This window comes from Amphibalanus amphitrite, unplaced genomic scaffold, assembly GCF_019059575.1.
Source record: "Amphibalanus amphitrite isolate SeventyFive unplaced genomic scaffold, NRLGWU_Aamphi_draft 000182F_arrow, whole genome shotgun sequence".
NCBI classification, from domain to species: Eukaryota; Metazoa; Arthropoda; class Thecostraca; order Balanomorpha; family Balanidae; genus Amphibalanus; species Amphibalanus amphitrite.
Genome location: NW_024881677.1, coordinates 425,001 through 445,986, shown reverse-complemented (window position 1 = coordinate 445,986; position 20,986 = coordinate 425,001). Strand labels below are relative to the sequence as shown.

Below are 20,986 nucleotides of genomic sequence, written 5' to 3'. Positions count from 1 at the left end.
GGAATCCCATTAGTCACGTGTCAGTGCGGTGGCGTCCCCTGGCGGTGGGGGCGCACCTAGCCGGCCGTGCCCCAGTTGTCTTTGGGCGTCCGTCGGGCGGGTGGCGGCCTACAGTCGCCCAGCAATCGGATCGATTTGTGCCGGTTACTGGCGGTTACCGGGTGTGCCGCGGTGCCCGTCGCTGCCGTTACGACCCGGGCCAACCAACCAGTGACGTCAGACAGGTAACGATCGCGCCGTGCCGCTCTGGCGTCGTCCGTTGGACCCGGTGGTCGACAGGTATGTGGTAAACAGAGAATGGCGTTCTGCCGCCCGCCGACGCTGACAGGTCGAGGGGAGTAGTGAGGTCGTGGCTGCCGGGCGCTGCCTTTTGATAATGCTCCTTTGTTCTCTGTGTGTATGTGTGTGTGTGTTTGTGTGAGTGTGTTTGTGGCAGTGACTGCCGCGCGTACGCGATTTATTACATGCGTATAATCAAAAGTTAATTTCGCTGTGAACTGTACTTGCATTTGTTTGGGGACTTGTTTGCAGCAGTTGAAGCAAAAGAACTAAAGAAGTGTTCTTTTACTTTTGAGTAAAGTAGCGCTCTATTCACAATGCATTATCATGAGGAAAGCTCTCGCGTAATTAACCGGATTGCCTGCAATATCGATGCGAATGCGGTGAAATGCAATCCTTCCCAAAAATGTTATAAAGATCCGGTACCTACGCGTAGAACGGGCTTCCGGCACGCAATGTATGACAAACGCCACTAACAAACCTCCAATTCATGCTATGTTTTTGCACGACGGCTATAGATACAGAAATAGCAGGCACGTCGACGGCGAAGGGTTCGGGCCCTCCGCCACCCGAATGCCTGGAATGTAGACTGTACCGCAGCACAGGCGTGCGTTGCGGGACAGTCTAACGTCCCAGCTGCTGCCGCGCCTCGCTTTGGCCATGTGGTGCCGCGCCGAGGAAGTGTATTTTATCAGCTCGTGAGTCGTGATGCCGTTTTTCCACAGGACAGTGAGCGATGGCAACTGTCTCCCGACGAACAAGTGGCATTCCCCAGCCTGTGGCGTCACGAGGACCCAGTCGACTAAGCGCTAAACAGGTGAGACTAAAGGGCTCACAACGAATTACGCGTGCTCTTCAGTTGTGACATTACTGTAATGGTTCTGCAAGGACGAAACACAAAAAATGCAGGATGTTTGTGATATGATACCAAGCTACGCGTAATGTCGGCTGTCTTATTTTAGGAATGAAGTAATTGCATACAGTTACAGCTACACAATGTATGATGGTTATACAGTCCAAACGATAAACTGCATGGAAATATGTCAACGAAAGTATGTATTTTATGGTAATTTTGAAGCATTGATCACATGATTAATATCATCGCCATTTTTCATTAGATGTCAGTAACCTTCCATCGCTAACCACCGATCCCGTCACCACATGACCTAATCTCATCCATCAGCCGGTCTGATCAGCCGTGTAATACCACGGCCTTGGTCGGCCCGCCTCTATTGACCGCGTCGGGTGTGCACTCGTCCAGCAATTACTGCCGTCACATGCCTGTGCCAGCGCTACCAGGCACGAAAATGACCGTATAGCTGTGCGCCGCGTGACTAGGCCCATGGTCGTGCCGCGGCACGTGTCCTTGCTGACTGGACACGTGTGCTTGATTCTCTGATGAAGGCAAGGTGTGCTTTCTTGAGGAGAGATTATCTGTTGCTTTCGACGACATCATATTTCTGAGATTGAACTCATCAACAAACATTGCAAAGTGATTCCAACTAATCTTAGAATTAAAAAACAGCACGACCAATAAACAAAAGCTGAATCGTCGTGTTTCTGTGTCTCCAGACGTGGGCTAGCTACCGTTTTACTATCCACTCGCGAATCCGAAATCACCTTATCGCGTGATAGCGAACTCCTCACCATAGGGAACCGATCCAATTATAGCTATTGGAAGCTGTTGTCAGCTTGAATACACCATTTACAGAGTGATAAGTTTGCAACACGCATCTTCCGTAAAAATGTGGATGAGCACAATTCAAGCGACAGAATGCATACCGTCTGTGGCCTTTCGCTACATAGCGGCGGACGGCGGTGATCGAGCGTTAATTGTTATCGACCAGGCGCCCACTGCAGGCTGCAAGCAAATGCCTACCGACCTTCTATTGATCAGAATATGCCAGTCCTCGTCCTTGTTGCATTTCGAACGTGGTTCGGGCCTTTTTTCTACTACAAGCGGTTTATACATTTAAACGAAAACGTTTATTTGGATGTTTTAAGGGAAAAATAACTTTACGATGGCGATGTGTGTGCCAGAGCCAAATTGTTCAAGGACCCACATCCTCGAATTTAATTTTTGGTGCATTCATGCTGCCAGTATTTGAACATTTTTGTGAGCGATACCCGCGCAACAATATTCACATCGATGATTGTAGCTGTCGATAATTATAATCTCCAATATTTTGTGAAAGTCGACGAAAGGCTGCCGACGGTCAGCACTGGGCTGCTTAGATCTTTAAAGATATCCACATGGTCTTCATCTTTTCGAAAAAAGTGAACTGCAAAGGGCAGTAAGGTTAACAAAACTCCCCCAAAACAAGTAAATCACAAATCAGCTTCAAATTGGACGGAATGCACATCAATCGAAAAAAAAATATATTTTGAATTCCAACACACCTCCTTACAACACCTATCAGTGTATCATCTCATCTCCCCTCACACCCCTGCGCGTCTCCCCCGGCACCCCTGACCCGGTTGTCTGGCCCGGTGCGTCATCGATTGCGTACCCCGCCAACTGACCGGTCGCCGCGCCGACCGCGACTCGCCAGTGCCACGGCGAGTCGGTGTCGATACGTCGCCCAGGGCAGCAGTGCGCGGTGCTTGGGTCAGTCGCCGGCCAGTACCGACCGAGAGGAGTGGAGACGAGTGCCGGTGGTGTGTTTGGTGTAGTGAGGGGATTTGGAGGAAGTGGGAGAGAGAAATTCAGGTGAGCGAGCGGTTGATGGCGACCGGCCTTGATCGCGCGGTGAGAAAGTGGCAAGAAGGTCACATTAGCACTTTGCACACTAGCATAACAATCATGCATACTAATCGCTAAAGCACTCATAGAAATTACTTCGAGTACTCGCGAGAGAAATAGACCACAAAGGCGACCACCAGGCCGACAGGACAGATCACGAGTGAATACTGTCAAAGCTGCTGTCTGAAATGCCCCTACCAACTAACACAGAAACAGTCAATGCAAAGTTCTTTCCAAAGTCCAAGCATGTAATATTTTAAAAACCCTCATATTAGTAAACACACATCTAAAGCTTGCCTGCATTGTAGCTAACAATAAGAAATTAGTCCAATTCCAAGTTCAATCCCTGTGCGTATGTAGAAGCTCGGCTGACAGTTGGCGGCTGTTATCAGCTGCGCTCCATTGTAAATTTAAGACGTAAATTGTACTTACGCTGATTTATAAGAAGCTCTTGCCCAGTAAAAGCGCCCCTGATGACTGTCGCCCCTGATGACGATCTAGTTACCTTTGTGCCCGAGTGACCTCACTTGAAGCTGTCTTATTCATTTGAATCACCACGTTGTTCGTGATGGCACACTTTCATCCAAAGCACGCTCTTGAACCGGTCCAGAACACAGAGAGCCATAACATTCAAAATTCGAGTGAAACGCTTCTTGGACATCAAACTTATCCATTTGCCCACATACCTACTGTGTGAACCTGGTTATAGGTACGATTTTGGACACCCTTTACTGTTGTTACTCTTATTGCTGCTTGTTTTTTATTTATATACACTGTGTTTTTTCTTTGCTCGTTCAGCCCTTTCTGGTCGATTAACTTAGACCCTTTCAGGCTTAAGGGGTGATAGGATAATGATAAGCCCTTGGGCTGCGTCTTCCAACTAGTGGGCCTCAACGACTCAGCCCGGTCTTGAACGAATCATGTCCCTGTGAGACAGGTCGCAAAGCATGTTCAGAAGTCACCCCGGAAGGACTGTGAGAACAATCCCGCCTGCTGTTCTAGTAAGAATTCTGTAACTGCCCTGTTTTCTGCGCCGGACGCTTGGATGGATGACCGGCAGCCCCCCTAAAAAAGAAGAGCAATGATACTGGCGCAGTTAGTGTCTAGTATCCTGAGAATAGGATGCCTGATAATAATGTAACGTTCTCTTCCCTGCATCTGTTTTGATTTAACCCGCGCCGGGCTGGGGGGGGGGGTGTTTGAACACCCTCCTGCGGTGTTTCGCAGATATCTCAAAAACGGCGGCGCGTTTTTGGCACACCTGTTCGTGCATCTTTTCCGCACATGTTGTGTAAATTTCAGATCCAGGTCACCTTAGGTCAGGTCACCAGGTCACGCCAGGTGACCTCACCTCAGAAAAAATAAGAATGCTCGTCATAGCTACACCGATTGATCGATTGCCTTGAAACTTTCAGCGATTGATAAGAGCAACATTATCTATGAAATTGATATCCCGGAATTTTGATATCGGTGACCTAAGGTCAGGTCAATTTTGCGACCTCTCCATTATAAGTCAATGGGAGAAAATTGAAAAGCGTCTGTTTTGCACGAACGCTATATTCTAGACACTCTCAAACATCGAGATGTAGGTAAAATGGACACACTGAACCGGAAAATGGCAACTGTGACCCCTCGTTATGTCCCCGAGGTCATCTCAGGTCACGAACAGAAACTAACAGTTTTTCGCTAATAACTTCTGATAGAGACGTGCTAGAGCGCTGAAAACGCTCTTAGATGTGTTCGGCTTGACGGATATGAACATGGCCTTTTCTGGTCAGGTCATGACCTTGCACCTGAGGTCAAATTTTCAAATTGACCTTTCAAGGTCAAATTATAGTTCATTCGACGCGTCTCGACGAGAGGAACACGATGGTGGCAAAAGTAATGTCGTGTCTTTTTTGAGTCAAAAGTTATTGCCGAAAAAAACGTTTTTTCGTAAAAACGGCTATTTTTGGAGTTTTTGCCCTCTGGAGGCTAAACCGTAGACCTGAGGTCAAATTTGAGAACATTACTCAGAAAGGTCTGTAAAAGGGCTATCGAATACGCTTTTCCGCGGCGCTGTAGCTCTATCGGTTCCCGAGATGGCCGTTGGCAGTTTCCAAAATGTTGAAATAGTGGACATTTGACCTTTGGTGACCTCTGGTGACCTGACCTTTGACCTGACCCAAAAAATGACCGAAGTGTTTTCGTCCTTATTTTGGACGTGCTTTCGATTGCCGCTTACCGCGTGTCGCTACGTGGCCCAGGAGCCGAGTTAGAAGGGGGGGTGTTCAGACACCCCCCGGCCCGGCGCGGAATCTCAGAGCACCGGCCCGGCGCGGGTTAATCATATGTGCTAAGGACATAAGCTGTCAACATTCTACCAGCTGTCGTGATCTATCATTCAACAACATCCAGCAATATCCTCTTCTCCACAGTGTCCCCAGTGTGCCTCAGCAGTGTTCTCCTATCCACAGAGGTCTACTTCTCAACCGAGGAGACAGACAGAACGCGCTCCTTCACCTGGGTCTTCCTCACCAGAGCCGGCCGAAACTTCGGCCTCGGCGGCAGTCGGGGAAACTTCTGAATACTCAGGCCACCAACAGGCGGCGCCAGAGTCACCCTCACCTCCAACGACGGCTGGCAGCACCAGCAGTTCCCCAGAGCGCCACTCGGCGGCGCCACGGTCGCCGGGCGCGGAGAGCGCCTGCAGTCAGCGCTCGCAGATGAGCAGTCTGTCTGCCTCGCTCAGCATGAACAGTTCCCTGGGACCTGGCAAAGTACGGGCCATGTTCCAGGCTCGCCGCATGGGCGGCACCTCAGCACAAAACTCGCCAGTGGGGTGGGACAAGAGCTACCCGCTGGAGCCCATCAGTAAGAGCTCACCTCCGACCGGCGGCCGGCAGAAGCGGACACCGCCGGCGCGCAGCGGCGCGGGCAAGCGCGCCGACCGTTCACCGCCTCAGCAGCAGACGGTAAGTCGAACCAAGGGGCGCGGCGCTCCGCTGCGCCGGACCAAGAGCCAGGGCGCCATCGAGGCCCCGCAGAAGCGTGCGACCAAGCCGGCCGCACGCAGCAGCTCAGTAGGGCGCGCCAAAAAGAAGCCGCCGCGCAGACAGGAGGATCGCAATCGAATAAACGACGAGCTGCGTCGCCGAGAGGGCGAGCTGCTCGACAAGATCAAGGACACCACGAAGGAGCCGGCCGGTCTGAAGGCACGCGCGCCGCGCAGGGTGAGGACGTAACATCCGTGTGACGCATGGTGTGCCGTGGTGTGCTGCAATGCAACCGACCGGCCGGCCGGTCGCTCGGCGTGACAGTGCAGCCAGCATTTGCGCCTGAGAACCGCTTTAAAGCCACCAGGCACTGAAAGGAAACGGAGCAGATTATTGCGCGCTACGCAGCATTGCCCAGAAATTAGCTAGCTGTTTCAACAAAACATTTTTAAATGTCTCCATGCCCGACCGATTTACCAGGCCGCAGAGGCTCAGAACCCACGCTAGGCAGAGCTTATTGCGTAGAAACTTGTCGCGTATATTATGACCCTATCACCCGATCTGGAAATTCCGTATTCCTGACAGAAGTTAATTAACCCCGCGTTCGATGTTTCTCGGACCACGAAGATTCTACGTCGTCCGGCCACTCCCGTTCAAGGTCAGCGGGGGCTCAGCTGCGGTTATGGAACGTGATTGGCCGGACGGCGTAGAATCTTCGTCGCCCGAGAGACATCGAACGCGGGGTAAGTGTCGAGCGTTCAACGTGTCGAAGCGGCTCAACTGGCTTTTTAGTTGTAAGACGACTACTCCTTCCGGAGAAAATAACGGGCGTTAAAATGGCTCGAAACCGGCTCCCACAGGTGCACTGGTCGGCTCAGGCAAAGGTTACTCAGTACTCTCAACTGTGCCACAGGACCGGGAAAGCAGATTTTGGGCGCCGGGAGTTAGGCGCATTGTTAAGGGTTTTACGATAGCCTTTTTACGTTTATTTCTTCGGTGAGTTTTTACTTGGTGGTTGGATGTGCGACACGTCTACGAGTCTATATGAGTACTTGCCTCAGCCTAGTTTCTAGGTTCCTATCTCTTATGTGTTTGCCATACCATACCACCCCGGTCTCGTAATTGCAACGCCATACCCGACTCGGACTCCGGTTCCCCACTTCGAGTCTAACTCAGCCATTCAACTGAGCCATGGCGAGGCGCTGGAAACACATCGATCCAGGTGTTTGCTTAGCATTATGATGGATGGGATAGTGCCGCTGCCTACATACTACCGCAATAACTTAGAAAGCATCGTTACAGCACTTGAATCGTAATATTTTTGGTGTTCTCTAGCCTCTAGTACACTAGAATTATTTTCCTAGTGCTCAGAAGGCTCCCTTTTGATAACCTTTGGGCTTTAAAGTGCAACCACAACACAATTCAAAACACCTACATATCCAGCAAACTACTTCCACAAAATCAATAACTTCCATTCCTAAGCAGAAGTCAAGGCGCAGTAGCCTACAAAGACCACTGCTGCATTGGAGGGCACCCGGTTCAGACGCCATTCCGTACCGCTGCAGCGTCGACTTCAGGGTTATGCTTCCGCACTCAGGGAACATTAAATTGTCCCTGCGAAAGTGTTATGTGGTATAGAACTGCTAATGCCGTGCCGCCTAATGCAAGTCTTGTCACCACCGTAAATGACGGCTATAACGTTTTAGAGAGCTGTTAAAAGAGTAAGGTGTAAACAATTAGAGTCTCTTCTCCAAAGCGCCTGATGGATCGTCAATAGCCACCTTGTTGGCTTGAAAATTCATTACAGATCGAAATCGAATCTAAGACCTTGAACTCATGTGTCACTGTCCCCGTGCCGCCGTAACAATGCCAGCGAACAGTAAACGAACGACAATAACCCTGCTAAGTGCTAACATCGGCCGGATCGATCTTAGAAACCGTGGCAACGTCCGCCAGCCCCAGCGATCATTGGCGGTGTCCGTTAATATTTCAGGGATCACCGGTGCGTGGATATTGCTCCCTGCAGTTAACTACAGGCCGATGGAATAACAGGCTGACAAACAGCGTTCAGACCGGTCTCCGCCGCTGGCGAAGCGTCGCTGCTGTGACCGCACGCCCTCGCATCAGCGCTGACAGGTGGTTAACTGAATCTGTACGAATGGGTGATTGATATAAGGTCGCACGAGCAACATTTTATTTTCTCTTTTTTACGATGGGTGGCTTGGGTCTCTTCATACAAGCTCTTATTTATTTTCCTCGAGCAAGATATATTAAGCTGAAATTGTCATAAACTTAGATCTTTGCTGTTTGAACACGACCGGAAATTTGTGGTGCAAACATATAGGTACACAATACATACCTACGAGTACACCCTCCCTCTTTATAATAGCCCAGTCGACCTCGACCGGTCGTTTTTCCAACCAGGTTGGCTGACCTTTGGCGCCATACTGAGTATTCCTAGAATGGTTTCCAGGCCTGCACCGTCCAAACACGGGGTACGGGCGTGTGCACACAGAAAACTCACCGTATAACGATTCGAGCCGCAAGTGGTGTGACGTCACACAGGCTGACATTACGTCACGCTGTGCACGCTGGTCGCTGATTGGCTCAATTATCACAGGGTTGGTGTCCGTCATGCTAGTAAACGCGTGTACCTATAGCGAAGTGGGTATAACGATTGGGTAGGCCGTGATAGTCATAAGAAATTGCTGTTAGAGACGTTACTCGACTCGGAATTATAGGCATGCGTCCTTTTTGTTGACCGAAAAGGCCGTTGATAAGCATTATGCTGAACTGAAAGCATGCATTATGTTCGTATATAAGCGTATTACTAATTACTATCTCATTGACGGCAGCTGGGATCGCGATTTATTGTAATTACTTACCTTCAAAGACAATTACACGACAAAGTGTCGCCTGATAGCGACAACCGGCCTGGTGTAGACAACGCGCACCTGATAGAGCTTGATTGCTCTAGAGAGTTTTAGATGTAGCGTAAGCAGGGACTCGGATTTACAACATGTAACTTTATAAATAATTATGAGATGCATACCAGTGCAGATATCGGAAGAAAGCATGACTTTCGCTGGATGGTAGGACCTTTTTCTTCACTATCGGCCACGCGTAATTGTATTATCGGAAATACCCACGGACTGGGCAGGGGGAGGGGGGGGCACCTGCGCCCACCCCGACCCGGCCCGCTGCCACCCAAAGGCCCGTATTGGCGCGCCGGAGCTGTTTGGCGCCGTTTCCATAGCGTCTGCGCGTGCCGTGTGTGGGGCGCCGACCCTCAGACAGGGAGCCGACCACAGCTGCGCCAACATCGCCGCTCATCCAGCGGACATGGGCTCCGGATCGGTACGGCTTGTGTGACCTGTGACCTGACCTGTGACCTGACCTGTGACCTGACCTAGCCCGCACCGACTGGCGTGTGCAGCGTGGTGTGCTGTGGCGACCGCGACCTGACGTGCGTGCAGATACTTGACACTGACCGTTTTGTTTGCTCTGCCGTCGCGGAATGCTGCGTGTGCGTGTGCCGTGTGTTTGAGGAATTTGTTTGTTTTACAGTTACTCAAGTTGAATTGCAGTGACGCGTGTTTATGGTGTGACTATCATTCAGTTTATGAGTGTTTGCTTTACTGAAATGTTTGTGAGCTTCATTGCTTTTCGATGAAAAGACACGCGTGGAAAATTATGCGTATCGATTAGATATAACAGTAAGGTGTGCTGGTCGATTGAAACTGACAGCTTAAAAGTGCACTGCAAATATCTTCTCAACGTCTTTAAATGACGCTTGTTCTATTGTCCAAGAATAAGTTTTCAATTGGTACCCGTTAACACTTGCATGACCTGACCACACACGGGCGTGTTTTCAGAGTAAATCAAAGTCGCCGGCGCCCCCGAAGGCGGCGGCGGCGGCCAAGCCCGCGCGACAGACGCTCTCACCATCGAGAGGAGGAAAGGGAGGCGGCTCCCGACGACCCTCGGTCAATGGCGGGTCACGGCGGTCATCGGTCAAGGTACGGGTGACCGGAGACCATCGGTCAAGGAATGGGTGACCGGAGACCATCGGTCAAGGTATGGGTGACCGGAGACCATCGGTCAAGGTACGGGTGACCGGAGACCATCGGTCAAGGTACGGGTGACCGGAGACCATCGGTCAAGGTATGGGTGACCGGAGACCATCGGTCAAGGTACGGGTGACCGGAGACCATCGGTCAAGGTACGGGTGACCGGAGACCATCGGTCAAGGTATGGATGACCGCTGACCGTCCTGACGCCGGGACGGCCATGGGTAACAGCAAAGTTGGGTACCGCTATAGTAAGTGACCTTGGGCGTTTGTCGGTGTGCTTAATTTCATCTTCTTATGCTACTACGCTCGTGAATACCTGCGCTAAGAACACAGACACTCATCAGCCGCGTTTACTTATTGTCGATTTACACGTATATCATCAAGTGCTTGTGGTTATCCTACCTTCCTTTATTTTTTTTTTTGCAACAATATATATAATTGATGTACCATAATTCTACACTTTTTGTGGGATAATTACCTTATGTTAAAAGAATCTGACCAAGCGATTCTTCCAATAAAATTTCTCACTTACAGTTTGTTAATTAATGGAAAACGAGGGTTGCATGTCATCGCAAAGTAGGTTACAGCTCCGATTTCCGGTTGCATGCTGTATAAGTAGATACGCCAGCTCATCAGGGCATTTAAGGAAATCCTTAGCGGGAGGAAATTCCCTGCCATTATTCGTCTCATGACCTTTAAAAAGTTTCGAAATGCACGCATAATGACAGCAAACGTGAACCCTGTGACGTTCGCTAAAACACTTGCAACGTAAATGCAGTTAAGCATAACACAAACCTACAATATTTCTCACCAAAATAGTATATGGTCATTTTAGTCAGGCTACCCTGCAGCAGTTCATAATGAATGCGATCGTATGAAATCGTATTGCATCGTAAAAAATTGGTCAGAGATTATAGTGGCGTCTGGCTATTGGCTGAAATGTGACGCGATCCCCGTTATCGTACTGTTTGCCCCGTACTCCGGGGAGGGAGGGAGGGGGTTTATCGCGTGACTGACGCTCCTCCGTCTGGGTGAGTCATGCTATTCGCGGAACGGTGTCAGTCCGCTACCGGGATTTGGAGAGTGACGTATGGCGTGCCAAATTTCAGACAGGACGGTAAGGTGTGCATGAATGAATACGGCTTAGGTAACGTCAAACGCATTAAAAGTTCATTATGAACGTCTGCTGGTCAACATAGGTAAGGAGACTGTCTGTGTTTACATACAGCCCCTTCCAGGAAATTCCTGAAAACGGAGTTTGTTCCGACACATATAAAAGCTGGGCCGCCCTTCAGTTTATATAATCATGCATAAAATGTAAAACCATTTCACCTCTAGAAATAGCGATAAAACAATAGCATCGCCTGATCAGATACCGTACTTGCCAGTGATACTTGCTTGCATAATGTCGATTCATGAATATGTTGCACGATGAATTATTCATGTGTTCGCCTTCTGCTCCTCAACCAGGCACCAGCACATCATTACAGGGAAACCTCATCACATATATTTGACCAGGCCTGCATTCCGTTCCAGCCGTCAAACCCGGAATGTATTACAATACAGCCGTCTGACTCGGCCTGTATTCCGTCCCAGCCGTCTGACCCGGCCTGTATTCCATCTGACCCGGCCTGTATTCCGTCCCACCCGTCTGACCCGGCCTGTATTCCGTCCCAGCCGTCTGTCCCGGCCTGTATTCCATCTGACCCGTCTGTATTCCGTTCCAGCCGTCTGACGCCCCGCGGCCGCCACCGACCGACCCCAACATGGCCCAGTGCCCCATCTGCACGCGCTCGTTCGCCAAAGACCGGCTGGAGAAGCACCAGGAGATCTGCGAGAAGAGCCACGCCAAGAAACGGAAGGTGTTCGACCCGGTCAAGATGCGGGTATCGGGCACGGAGTCGGAGCAGTATCTGAAGAAAATTAAACAGGGCGGCGACAAACAGCAGAAGGTGAGCTTTACCTGTAATGTGAGAAAAGAAAGAAAATGATATATGAGTAAAATTATTTCTTATACAGAGGCCAGTTTTACCAACAGAAAATAGCCGGCTGCCGGAATTTTTGGTCTAAGGATCGCTTCCATACGGAGCGTAAACGCGATGGGCACGTAAGCGGATAGGGCTTTACCGTTTACGCTCCGTATGTGAAGCGGTCCTTAGACAAAAAATTATGGCAGGTGGCTATTTTTCTGTTGGTAAAACTGGCCTCAGAGCATTTATTACTCGCAGAGAGTCGCCCAGCGAGGCTCAAGGGCCCTCGGTATGTAATAGTGTAATGCGGTACAGCCTGCCCTTGCAGGCGTTCACTGCTAACGCCATCTATGAACAGGATTATAAGTATACGGCCGTTACGGCCTGCCGTGGCCGGCTGGCGGCAGGTAAACGGGAGGGCCAGTTATAGGTACATTACCTACAGACGTCGTTGTTTGTATTACGTGTTTATATACCGTTTAAACGTCACGTGAGCCAGCTAAGTTCCGAATAACCGCTTTGTGATCTCTTTAACATTTCTGTGTTGACGTCACATGACGTTTTATTCCGATAGCCGTTGACCTTTGCTACCGTTTTCTCTAACACTAGAATCGCTACCGACAGTCGCCAAAGAAGGTGGACTGGCGGAAGCAGCACGAAGAATTCGTCGCCAACATCCGAGCGGCGAAGATGGCGCAGGCGCATGTAGACGCCGGCGGAAGTCTGGCCGACCTTCCGCCTCCGCCGCCCTCCGAAAACCCCGACTACGTGCAGTGTCCGCACTGCGAGCGACGCTTTAACGAGGCGGCGGCCGAGCGGCACATCCCCAAGTGTTCGTCCATCTCCAGCAACAAGGGTCCGCCGGGCAAACAGGGCGGGAAGAGGGGCGGCCGGAGGTAGACGTGGAGGGGAAGGTGGCAGAGGGCGGCAGTTTCTGCAGGCAGGGGTGAGGAGCCGATGGCCAGTATTAGGAGAGAAATGGACGAGGGGCTAAAGTTTAGGGGATTTAAAGGGATGAAGGCAAGGATAGAAGGTCAGTTGGTAGTGGTTACTGGCTACTGCGACCGATGTAATCAAGGCCTGAAATAGGGGTAAAGACGGCGAACCGTCGGCAGAGCTGAGCTGGCGATAGGCTGATAGTCACCAAGGGAAGCCATTCAATGATGGAGTGAAGGATGTTGTTGTTTGGGGAGATAGGTAGAAACAAATTCGGAGACGGAAGGGGGGGGGGGGGGCGGTAAGAGGGGCGGATAAGAGCTATCGGTGCCGAGGTGACGCTATCGAACAGGGAAGCGGCAGCTGGCGATGCCGTTCAGACGTGTCACTACTGTCACTGCGGTCCGTGACCTACTATGGGTGAGGGCAAAAGGGGACAATAGTATCAGTCAAATGAGACTGATGACTGATGAGGGCAGGGGTGATCACAATCCGTCTGCGCCCACAAGTTTGAGAGCACCGTTTATTTTAGGTACTTTTTTGTCGTAGAATCGTGAGATTTGCAACTGATGTGCACTGTATATTGATATTTCTGCGCAGTAGTTCTAATTTAGACGTTTGTTTATAGAAATGTCGCTAAATTGCGATATTGTGGATCAGTTTTGATACTCCGACGTGTGATCTTCAGTTGAGCACCATCGCTAATCGAAATGTCGTGCCTATGCTGTTCTGTGATACATATCCTACTCATATATCAGCTGAGCACGGTCCTTTAGTCCGTTTGCGAGGGCGTGCCGCAGTGTTGTTTGCATTACAGGCGCAGTGTGATATTATGAATGAGAGTGTGTGTGAATGTGGTACAGGTACATGTGATTCAGCGTACACCGTACCCATGGCAATCACAGTATCCATTGCAATACTTTGCAGTCAGGAAGGTGCTGAATTCATCAGTACGTTGCATCAGTATCATGAGATGCCGCTGTACGTATCAGAAAGTGCAGCGAAGATAAATGAATGATGATAGGGAAAATAATAAAAGGATCACCTACCCACGCGAAAGACGTTTTGTTATGCTGGAAAAAAGAACGTACCAGTGACTGTCGGTACTCGGTAGTCCTCCACATAACAGTCGCACGGAGCAAACCTGCAAACAGGTATATTTATTTTTCAAACATCATTCAAGTTACATGAAAACGGGAACATTTGACCAACCCTGAACTCGACCGCACGTCAAACATAACGCCCCTCACTCCCGCCTGTGAACGAACACTACCAAGGTACGTGAAAGAGCAGCTGAGAGACTCGAGACGGAACATCAACCGACAACTTCTGAGCTTTCATTAAACCAGTAACTCGACCAGCAGTGAACTCACTCGCGTACAGCCGAACGGAGGCACCAAGATACACCCGAAACACACACGGACCGAGCGGATCCGTCCTTTGAGAGACACTATCGGATGTAGCGCCGGCGCCACGCTACAGGTCACACAGTTTGTGCCGAACAGCGTCACACAGGGGGAGACATCACTGGGATCCGAAACGTAACGTCTGAGCTGCGAGGCGACGTCATGTCAAGTCCCACAGCCGGTGGAGTCAGCCCTCTGGCGAACGACTAACCCTGAAACTGTCTGCATCGCTGAGGTGATTTACGCGTGCAGACTGACAGTTTGGGTTGTGAGCATCACACGTTCCGAAACACGTATCAGCAAGCGCTCATTCAAAGTCTCATCTCAGATTCCATGCAAAGCATGCCCATCTCGGACTTCTTGTCACCATGTCCTCCCGCTATCGTCTCTAGTTTCTGCGGTACGGGATATCCAACTCCCTACACAGCCGTCTCACACCCGGTTACGGCTCGTCCAGCTCACAGCGCCCCGTCTGCTGGAAAGGCTTGTGCGCCGCCTCGGGCACATCTCGCGCGATGCTCGGCGGTAGCAGGTGCCGCAGTTTGTTGTGTCGCTCCGGCGTCATGTTGAACGCCAGCAGGCACTTTTTGAGCCAGCAGGCGCGACAGCGCGCCTCGGCAGAGTGTCGCGGCGCCACGGCCGGAATATGGCACCGCCCCAGCCCGAGGAGGCACTGTACCGACTGGTGGGGCATCAGACGGCTGACAAACTTACGGCACGGTTCACAGGCGTAGGAGCCGTCCAGCTTGCAGCTGGCTGTGTGGGTGTAGTACTTGGTGCCGCCACACACGCCACACGTGACGAACCCGGGGGACGGCGGACCGGTCGGCTCCGAGCTGCGGCAGGGGGACGGGGGGGGGGGGGACGAAGGGTGAGAGTCGGACGCTGAACGGTACGACAGCTGGGTGTCATACATACAGACCAATTCACGTGCAGATGCTTCGAATCAGCTTAAAGATGATGCGTGTCTTATGCGGGATCTCTGCGTGCCCGTGTCAAAGCTACTTCAAAGATCTAATTAGGCATCGATCAGCTGTTCGCTGAAAGTTCTAAAACATGTTTCCATACCACAAACTCCTTTTATCGAGGCTGTCAAACACTCATCCTCACAACAACCTCCACGTCCACTTATGACTGTGAAAAATATGACCCTCACCTTCCAGCCTTCCAAACAGTCTGCGTCCCGCCTGGTACCTACCTGGGGGCCGGCGGCGAGTGCGGCCGGCGCTGCGGTGGTGCGTGGTGCATCCGCTGCTGCTGTGCCGAGCGGGACAGCTTCAGCTTCATCGGCGCCACAGAGCGGACTGCGAACGTGTTGTCGCCGCCGCCGGCGCCCCTGCCGGCCGCGGGGGGCGGCGCCGCGCCCGACTGACGGTTCTTCAGGTTATCCTGCCACGGGATATATTGAGGTCAGTGTTAGAGCTTTACTTAGAGCTTTACTTTTGGCTTGTGGAGCTCTAGAGCTGCACACACCTTTTCTCCACAGTTTGGGTTTCATAAAAACAGGAGTAGAATGTTTTAATTAACTAAATGTTTTAGCGTGTTGGTCGACATCATATGACAGACGCAAAAAGGATACCGGCTACGTCCTATGCTATATCAGCATTTAAACAATTAAAACAGCATCTGCATCAGTACCTCATTAGCAGCAGGCGTACAGAACTACAGACACAAGCTCGCGTGTCCAATTTGAAGCATTAACACCCACCCACTAGACACCAATAGCACCAGGTGAGCTCGCTATTTAATACCCCGCCACCAGCTGCCATTCCTCCGCCCACGGCGACCACCCCAGCGGCAGCTGCTCCCGCTGCCGGTCATTGACCCACCTGGAACTTATTCCACGCCTTGCGCGCGTGCTCCGGGTGGAACTGCTTGAGGTGGTTCAGCACCGACTTGGGGTCGCGGAACTTGGAGTGGCACACACGGCATACGTATGCCTCCTTCTTTCCTGTAACGACACAACAGCGACGAGACCGTGATAAGATGGCCAGAATCATCAGAATGTATCCAATGGACACTGGGAGAGGAAACTTTTCACCATTTGGATATCAAGCATTGATCAGACGGATCTTATTAGCACATGCTACTCAAAATACGCTAGCTAAAATGTTACAAAGGTTCTGTCACACAGCTTAATCTTCAACTGCGTATATCATGATATTTCACAGCAGCAGAATATGCTTGATGAGAAAGGACACGAAAATGTATATTTAGCCTCCGTTCATCAGAAACGAACGTGTTGCCCGGTACCAAACATTGACCTACGTCATGAAAACTGAATGATACTCAGGCTGTCGCAAATCAATGGCCTGTGGAGTGACATCAGCTACAGTAGTCAAATACTTGAACTGTCCGGAAGGCAAGACATTTGACCCAGAAACACCACTAAAATATTCACCCTAACAGCGCACTGTCCTCACTGAAGTGAAACCAAGGACGCTGTGTCGCACGTTACATAAACCCATAACACTGCGGCGTAGAAGTTGGTAGAACATTCTCAGAACAAACACACGCTATTGTACATTGACATGTGCCCCCTCCCTGACCCGTGCGTTTCCCGCTCACCATTGGGCGGTGCGGGCCGGCGGGCCTGGGCGGCCGCTGGGGAGGCTTTGGGCGGTGGCGGCCGGGGTGCCGGGGCTGCCGGCGGCGGACGGTGGGACACGGGCCGGGAGTGAGGCGGGCTGGGCCAGCGGCGAGCCGGCTCCTCCGGCTCGTCAGAGTCCTCCGAACTGGTGTCCTCCAGGCGGCGCACTCGGTCGTTCTGCGAGAGGAAGGAGAAAGGCTGGTCATGCGGCGTGTCGGATCATCGTTTGATGCTAGGGATGCTCAATTGTCAGGGTTACTATCGCTATACATATTTATCTCTTGCATGTTATAGCGTTTAACTGATATATTCGGTACGACTGAACACGAAAATATCGGTAAAACGTTAGCTGAGCAGAGGTATGCTGAAACACTCTCTGGCAGCGTCACATTCACATGGTTGTTTCATATCCTTGTAAAAGTCATCAAAAGGCTAACAACCCTACATCCCCGCCCACATCAGAACCACAACTCACTGGAGACAGCACCCAGCGCAGCCCTCAATCCCCCACGTACCTTGGATGGCCGCACCAGCAGCGGCGGCACCTTCTGCCTCTCGAGCCGCTCGCGCTCCTCCTCCAGCTCTCTGCGCCGCTCCTGGCGCTCTCTCCGCTCCTCCTCACAAGGGTGTCTGTCCAGCTCGCGCTGAGTCAGGTACGAGAGTCCGCAGCGCCGGCAGACGAAGAGCCGCGCGCAGTGGGCGGCGGCGCCGTGCAGCCGCAGCGCCGCCACAGAGGGACACACGGCGTGACAGAGCACGCAGGTGAACCTGGCGCAGAGGGCGGTAACGTCAGTATAGGGGGACGACGGACACACGGCCTGACAGAGGACACGGGTGAGCCTGGGGCAGAGGGCGGCACTGTCAGCATGTGGGGAAATAAGGCACCATCAATTCAGTATACGGGGAGAGACAGACACACATCACCATCAGTATACAGGGACAGACGGATAACAGAGGGACATACGGCACCCTCACTATACGGGACAGCAAGGGACACACTGCACCGTCAGTATACGGGCACCGCCACACAGTGTGGATAGAACTGTCACAATCACTCAGCCTCGATACAACACCACCCAGTCCGTCCCCCGCGGCTCACTTGGGTCCAGCGCCGGCCTCCTGTGTGGCAGTGGCCGCCAGCAGGTGCAGGGCGCTGGTGGCAGGGTCGGCGGGTATCGCCGGAGTGACCGACTCCGATCGGGACCCCAGCAGCTGTGACGCGTCCCGCTTCTTGTAAAAGTCGGCCAGGTTCACAACCACCACCTGATGGCGAGCCAGGAGGGGTATGGGGTCGTACCTAAGACATTAACTAATGTTCGTGAAACATCAACCTATTCTCCTGATATCCCCAGGTAGTATTAACGTATTAACAACACTCGCCCACCTTTAAACCTCATAATTCCATTTTTACCGTTCACTTGCGGTAAAACCCGTGCAAATTACCGGTAAAAACGACGATAAAATATCAAGAGCCACGCTGTAGGCATCGTACCTGCGAGCCCACATCGATTTCGACGCTCCTGTTGACAGCGTCGATGCCGATCTTGGGGATCCACTCGTCGATGGGCGGCGGCTCGGTGGGCGCCCCGTCGTTTTCGATGAAGGGCGTCACCACGTCCAGCAGGTGGTCCATGTAGCCGGGGCCGTGGTCGGTAGAGAGCCGTTCCAGGCGGCGCGCCTGGCCCGCCGACAGGCTGACCGTCACCTCCGACATCTCCATGGTGGTGCCGCCTGGCCTGACAGCAAGAATGGGTGGAGCACAAGGTCAATCAAAGCCATAAGTTATTTTGGACCATAAGATGGACCATAAGTTATTTTGGGTACCTATATCCTTATCCATTAGTCTTAGCATAACTGGGGTATATATTCCATAATCCATGATGAAAATGACTGGGGGACATGTAATTTCATTTATCTTGAAGTCCCCAATGATGTCACATGTCAGGTCACAAAGTAAGAATTATCAACAGTTAGGAACTACACATTTTTACACATCTGGCTCTGGCTGCCGCCAAGTCACATCAATTCCAAAACACTCATCATCATAACTGTATGCTGAATGCTGATGATACCCTGTGGGTACCAAACTTGTACTTGGTGTTTTAGGTCAAAGCCTGATCAGTTTAGGTCACAAGTGGTCATGGAGATTTTAACTAGGCTTGTACAGGTAGTGAAGTGCATTTTATATGGCCCATTTTGACTGTATACCTAATTTGGAGGTCTAAAACTAATTTCAGCTGGATATGGTATCGTGAGGTTGAGGTTATAGTCAGGTCAAAAAAGATGAAATTTTGGTTGATTTATCACAACAAAAAGGTGCTCATCCAATTTTATTATTGCTGAGGATCATGATTGCACAATCTCTTTTGGTGTTTAATGTCTAAAACATACTAGAAGTTACATTTTATGTATTTTAATAGTAAATCATAAAAATAGAAAGGCAGACTTGTCAATTTTTCTGTAATATTGGGCCAAAAAACAGTATGTCATAAGTGTGTGTTTTATAACTATGACTATTACATATGTTCCTTTCTAACTCAAAAACCTTTAGGTACCTACCTAAAAGCTTTGAAATATAATTTTTGTGATTGTACCTATGGATGTAATTTCCTAAAATTGTCAAAGTTTAGAAAATCCCCTCTCATGCAAAGTAATCAGTGCTAAGTCAAAAGCTGACCTCAAGAGTGATTGCCATAAACCCATGTTTCAATTTTGCATCAAAATCATACAAGCCTGACAACAACTGAGCAACATTTCTGGCCAACCTATGACAACTACAAATTTTCCTCTGGTCAAAATGTGTCAAATTTATGCAGCCAAAGGTAGGTAATGAAAGTTTTGTGATGAAACATTCAACAGTTGTGAAGATCAGATAACATTCAGACAGACAGTAACGTTAACGATCAGACAGATCAAAATCATTAACCAGAAATCAGGGCCCTATTCCACGGGTGTTGCGCAAGCTGACATAATGTGATGACGTTATTACTGCTGACGTAAGGGGCAATTCTGGCATACAATTGCTGCAATATTGTTTGACGTCATCAACTAAATGTTCGAGGTTTACATCCGAATTTTCCTTAAACCAAACTTCCTTCAAATGCATTACATTAAGAAACATCTTTTATTGATAAATATACTATGACTGCGTAAACTCTTACTTTTAGGCTAATAACCGCGTCACTAAATGTTGATGCCAAGGCCACAGCAATCGTGTGCCGGAACTGCCCATCACGTTAACAGTATGGCGTCATGACTCATGACATTATGTCAACTCACGAAACGTGACAGGCCCAGAAAAGACTCGAGTCCTTCAGAGCCAAAAAGGGTGGCCGGGCCATAACAACTTATGGATTCAATCAAGGACAAACCAGCATGGCTGCCTCCCAATAATTTTTTGTTTGTTTCTCCCAACACACCAAAATAAATAAAAATATGCATAGCCCGACCTCAATGTTAACTATCGTGACACGTCGTAACCTTCGACCCAATGCAGAAGAAAACGATTATCTTATCTGACGATTTCCATTCCCAGAGAGTCAAACACCAATAATTGTCAATTACTAATGTTTATATGCAATTGGTATGTGCATATACGTCGCGAGAAACCATGGGAACTCACCCACCACGGTGACTAGTGACTATAAATATCACCCACCATTGCCACCAACACGATCACAAACAAATCTGCAAATCTGGCAGCACTAAAATTTGCCGTTGAATCGTTGAAGTATTTTTTGAAGTATTTGTTATGCGGAATAAAATAATTTTTAAGGTCAGATGATGTTACAAAAACTATTATTTTAAATATTCATATTTTCTATTTAACGGTTAAAGAATAATTTAAAAAAAAATTAATAAAAAAGCAAAAACAAAAAATAAATCATTTATATTCTTCAAGAATAGAGTTTTCCTTTCCCAAAGGGAAAAGTTTCCCTTTTTCCCTTGAAAAACAATTCTGGCGCAGAGCCAAAGCAGAGCCAAGAGAAACACGTGCTCCCCGTGCTCCGCGTG

The 20,986-nt window shown here is 50.1% G+C and overlaps 2 protein-coding genes across 6 annotated transcripts; one reads left to right on the top strand and one right to left on the bottom strand.

Moving 5' to 3' along the window:
• Positions 1–73: 73 nt before the first annotated feature.
• Positions 74–14,028, top strand: LOC122384147 (zinc finger C2HC domain-containing protein 1C-like). Of its 3 annotated transcripts, none has more exons than XM_043371195.1 (6): positions 74–224; positions 1,005–1,096; positions 5,479–5,976; positions 9,873–10,016; positions 11,798–12,022; positions 12,665–14,028. In XM_043371195.1, the coding sequence occupies exons 2-6, from the start codon at positions 1,016–1,018 to the stop codon at positions 12,938–12,940; spliced, it is 1,224 nt and encodes a 407-aa protein (XP_043227130.1). In that variant the 5' UTR covers positions 74–224; positions 1,005–1,015; the 3' UTR covers positions 12,941–14,028. The 3 variants fall into 3 exon arrangements, with proteins under 3 accessions (XP_043227130.1, XP_043227129.1, XP_043227131.1); XM_043371194.1 differs by having other exon boundaries at positions 110–224; positions 5,479–6,234; XM_043371196.1 differs by lacking the exons at positions 74–224; positions 1,005–1,096 and adding an exon at positions 2,832–2,989 and having other exon boundaries at positions 5,479–6,234.
• A 107-nt stretch (positions 14,029–14,135) lies between these two features.
• On the bottom strand, positions 14,136–20,732 carry LOC122384146. Of its 3 annotated transcripts, none has more exons than XM_043371192.1 (8): positions 20,595–20,732; positions 18,465–18,708; positions 18,072–18,235; positions 17,488–17,740; positions 16,951–17,149; positions 16,212–16,333; positions 15,581–15,771; positions 14,136–15,218 (listed from the first exon to the last, which is right to left on the bottom strand). In XM_043371192.1, the coding sequence occupies exons 2-8, from the start codon at positions 18,690–18,692 to the stop codon at positions 14,825–14,827; spliced, it is 1,551 nt and encodes a 516-aa protein (XP_043227127.1). In that variant the 5' UTR covers positions 18,693–18,708; positions 20,595–20,732; the 3' UTR covers positions 14,136–14,824. The 3 variants fall into 3 exon arrangements, with proteins under 3 accessions (XP_043227127.1, XP_043227128.1, XP_043227126.1); XM_043371193.1 differs by having other exon boundaries at positions 20,631–20,675; XM_043371191.1 differs by having other exon boundaries at positions 20,422–20,601.
• Between the last annotated feature and the right edge of the window lie 254 nt (positions 20,733–20,986).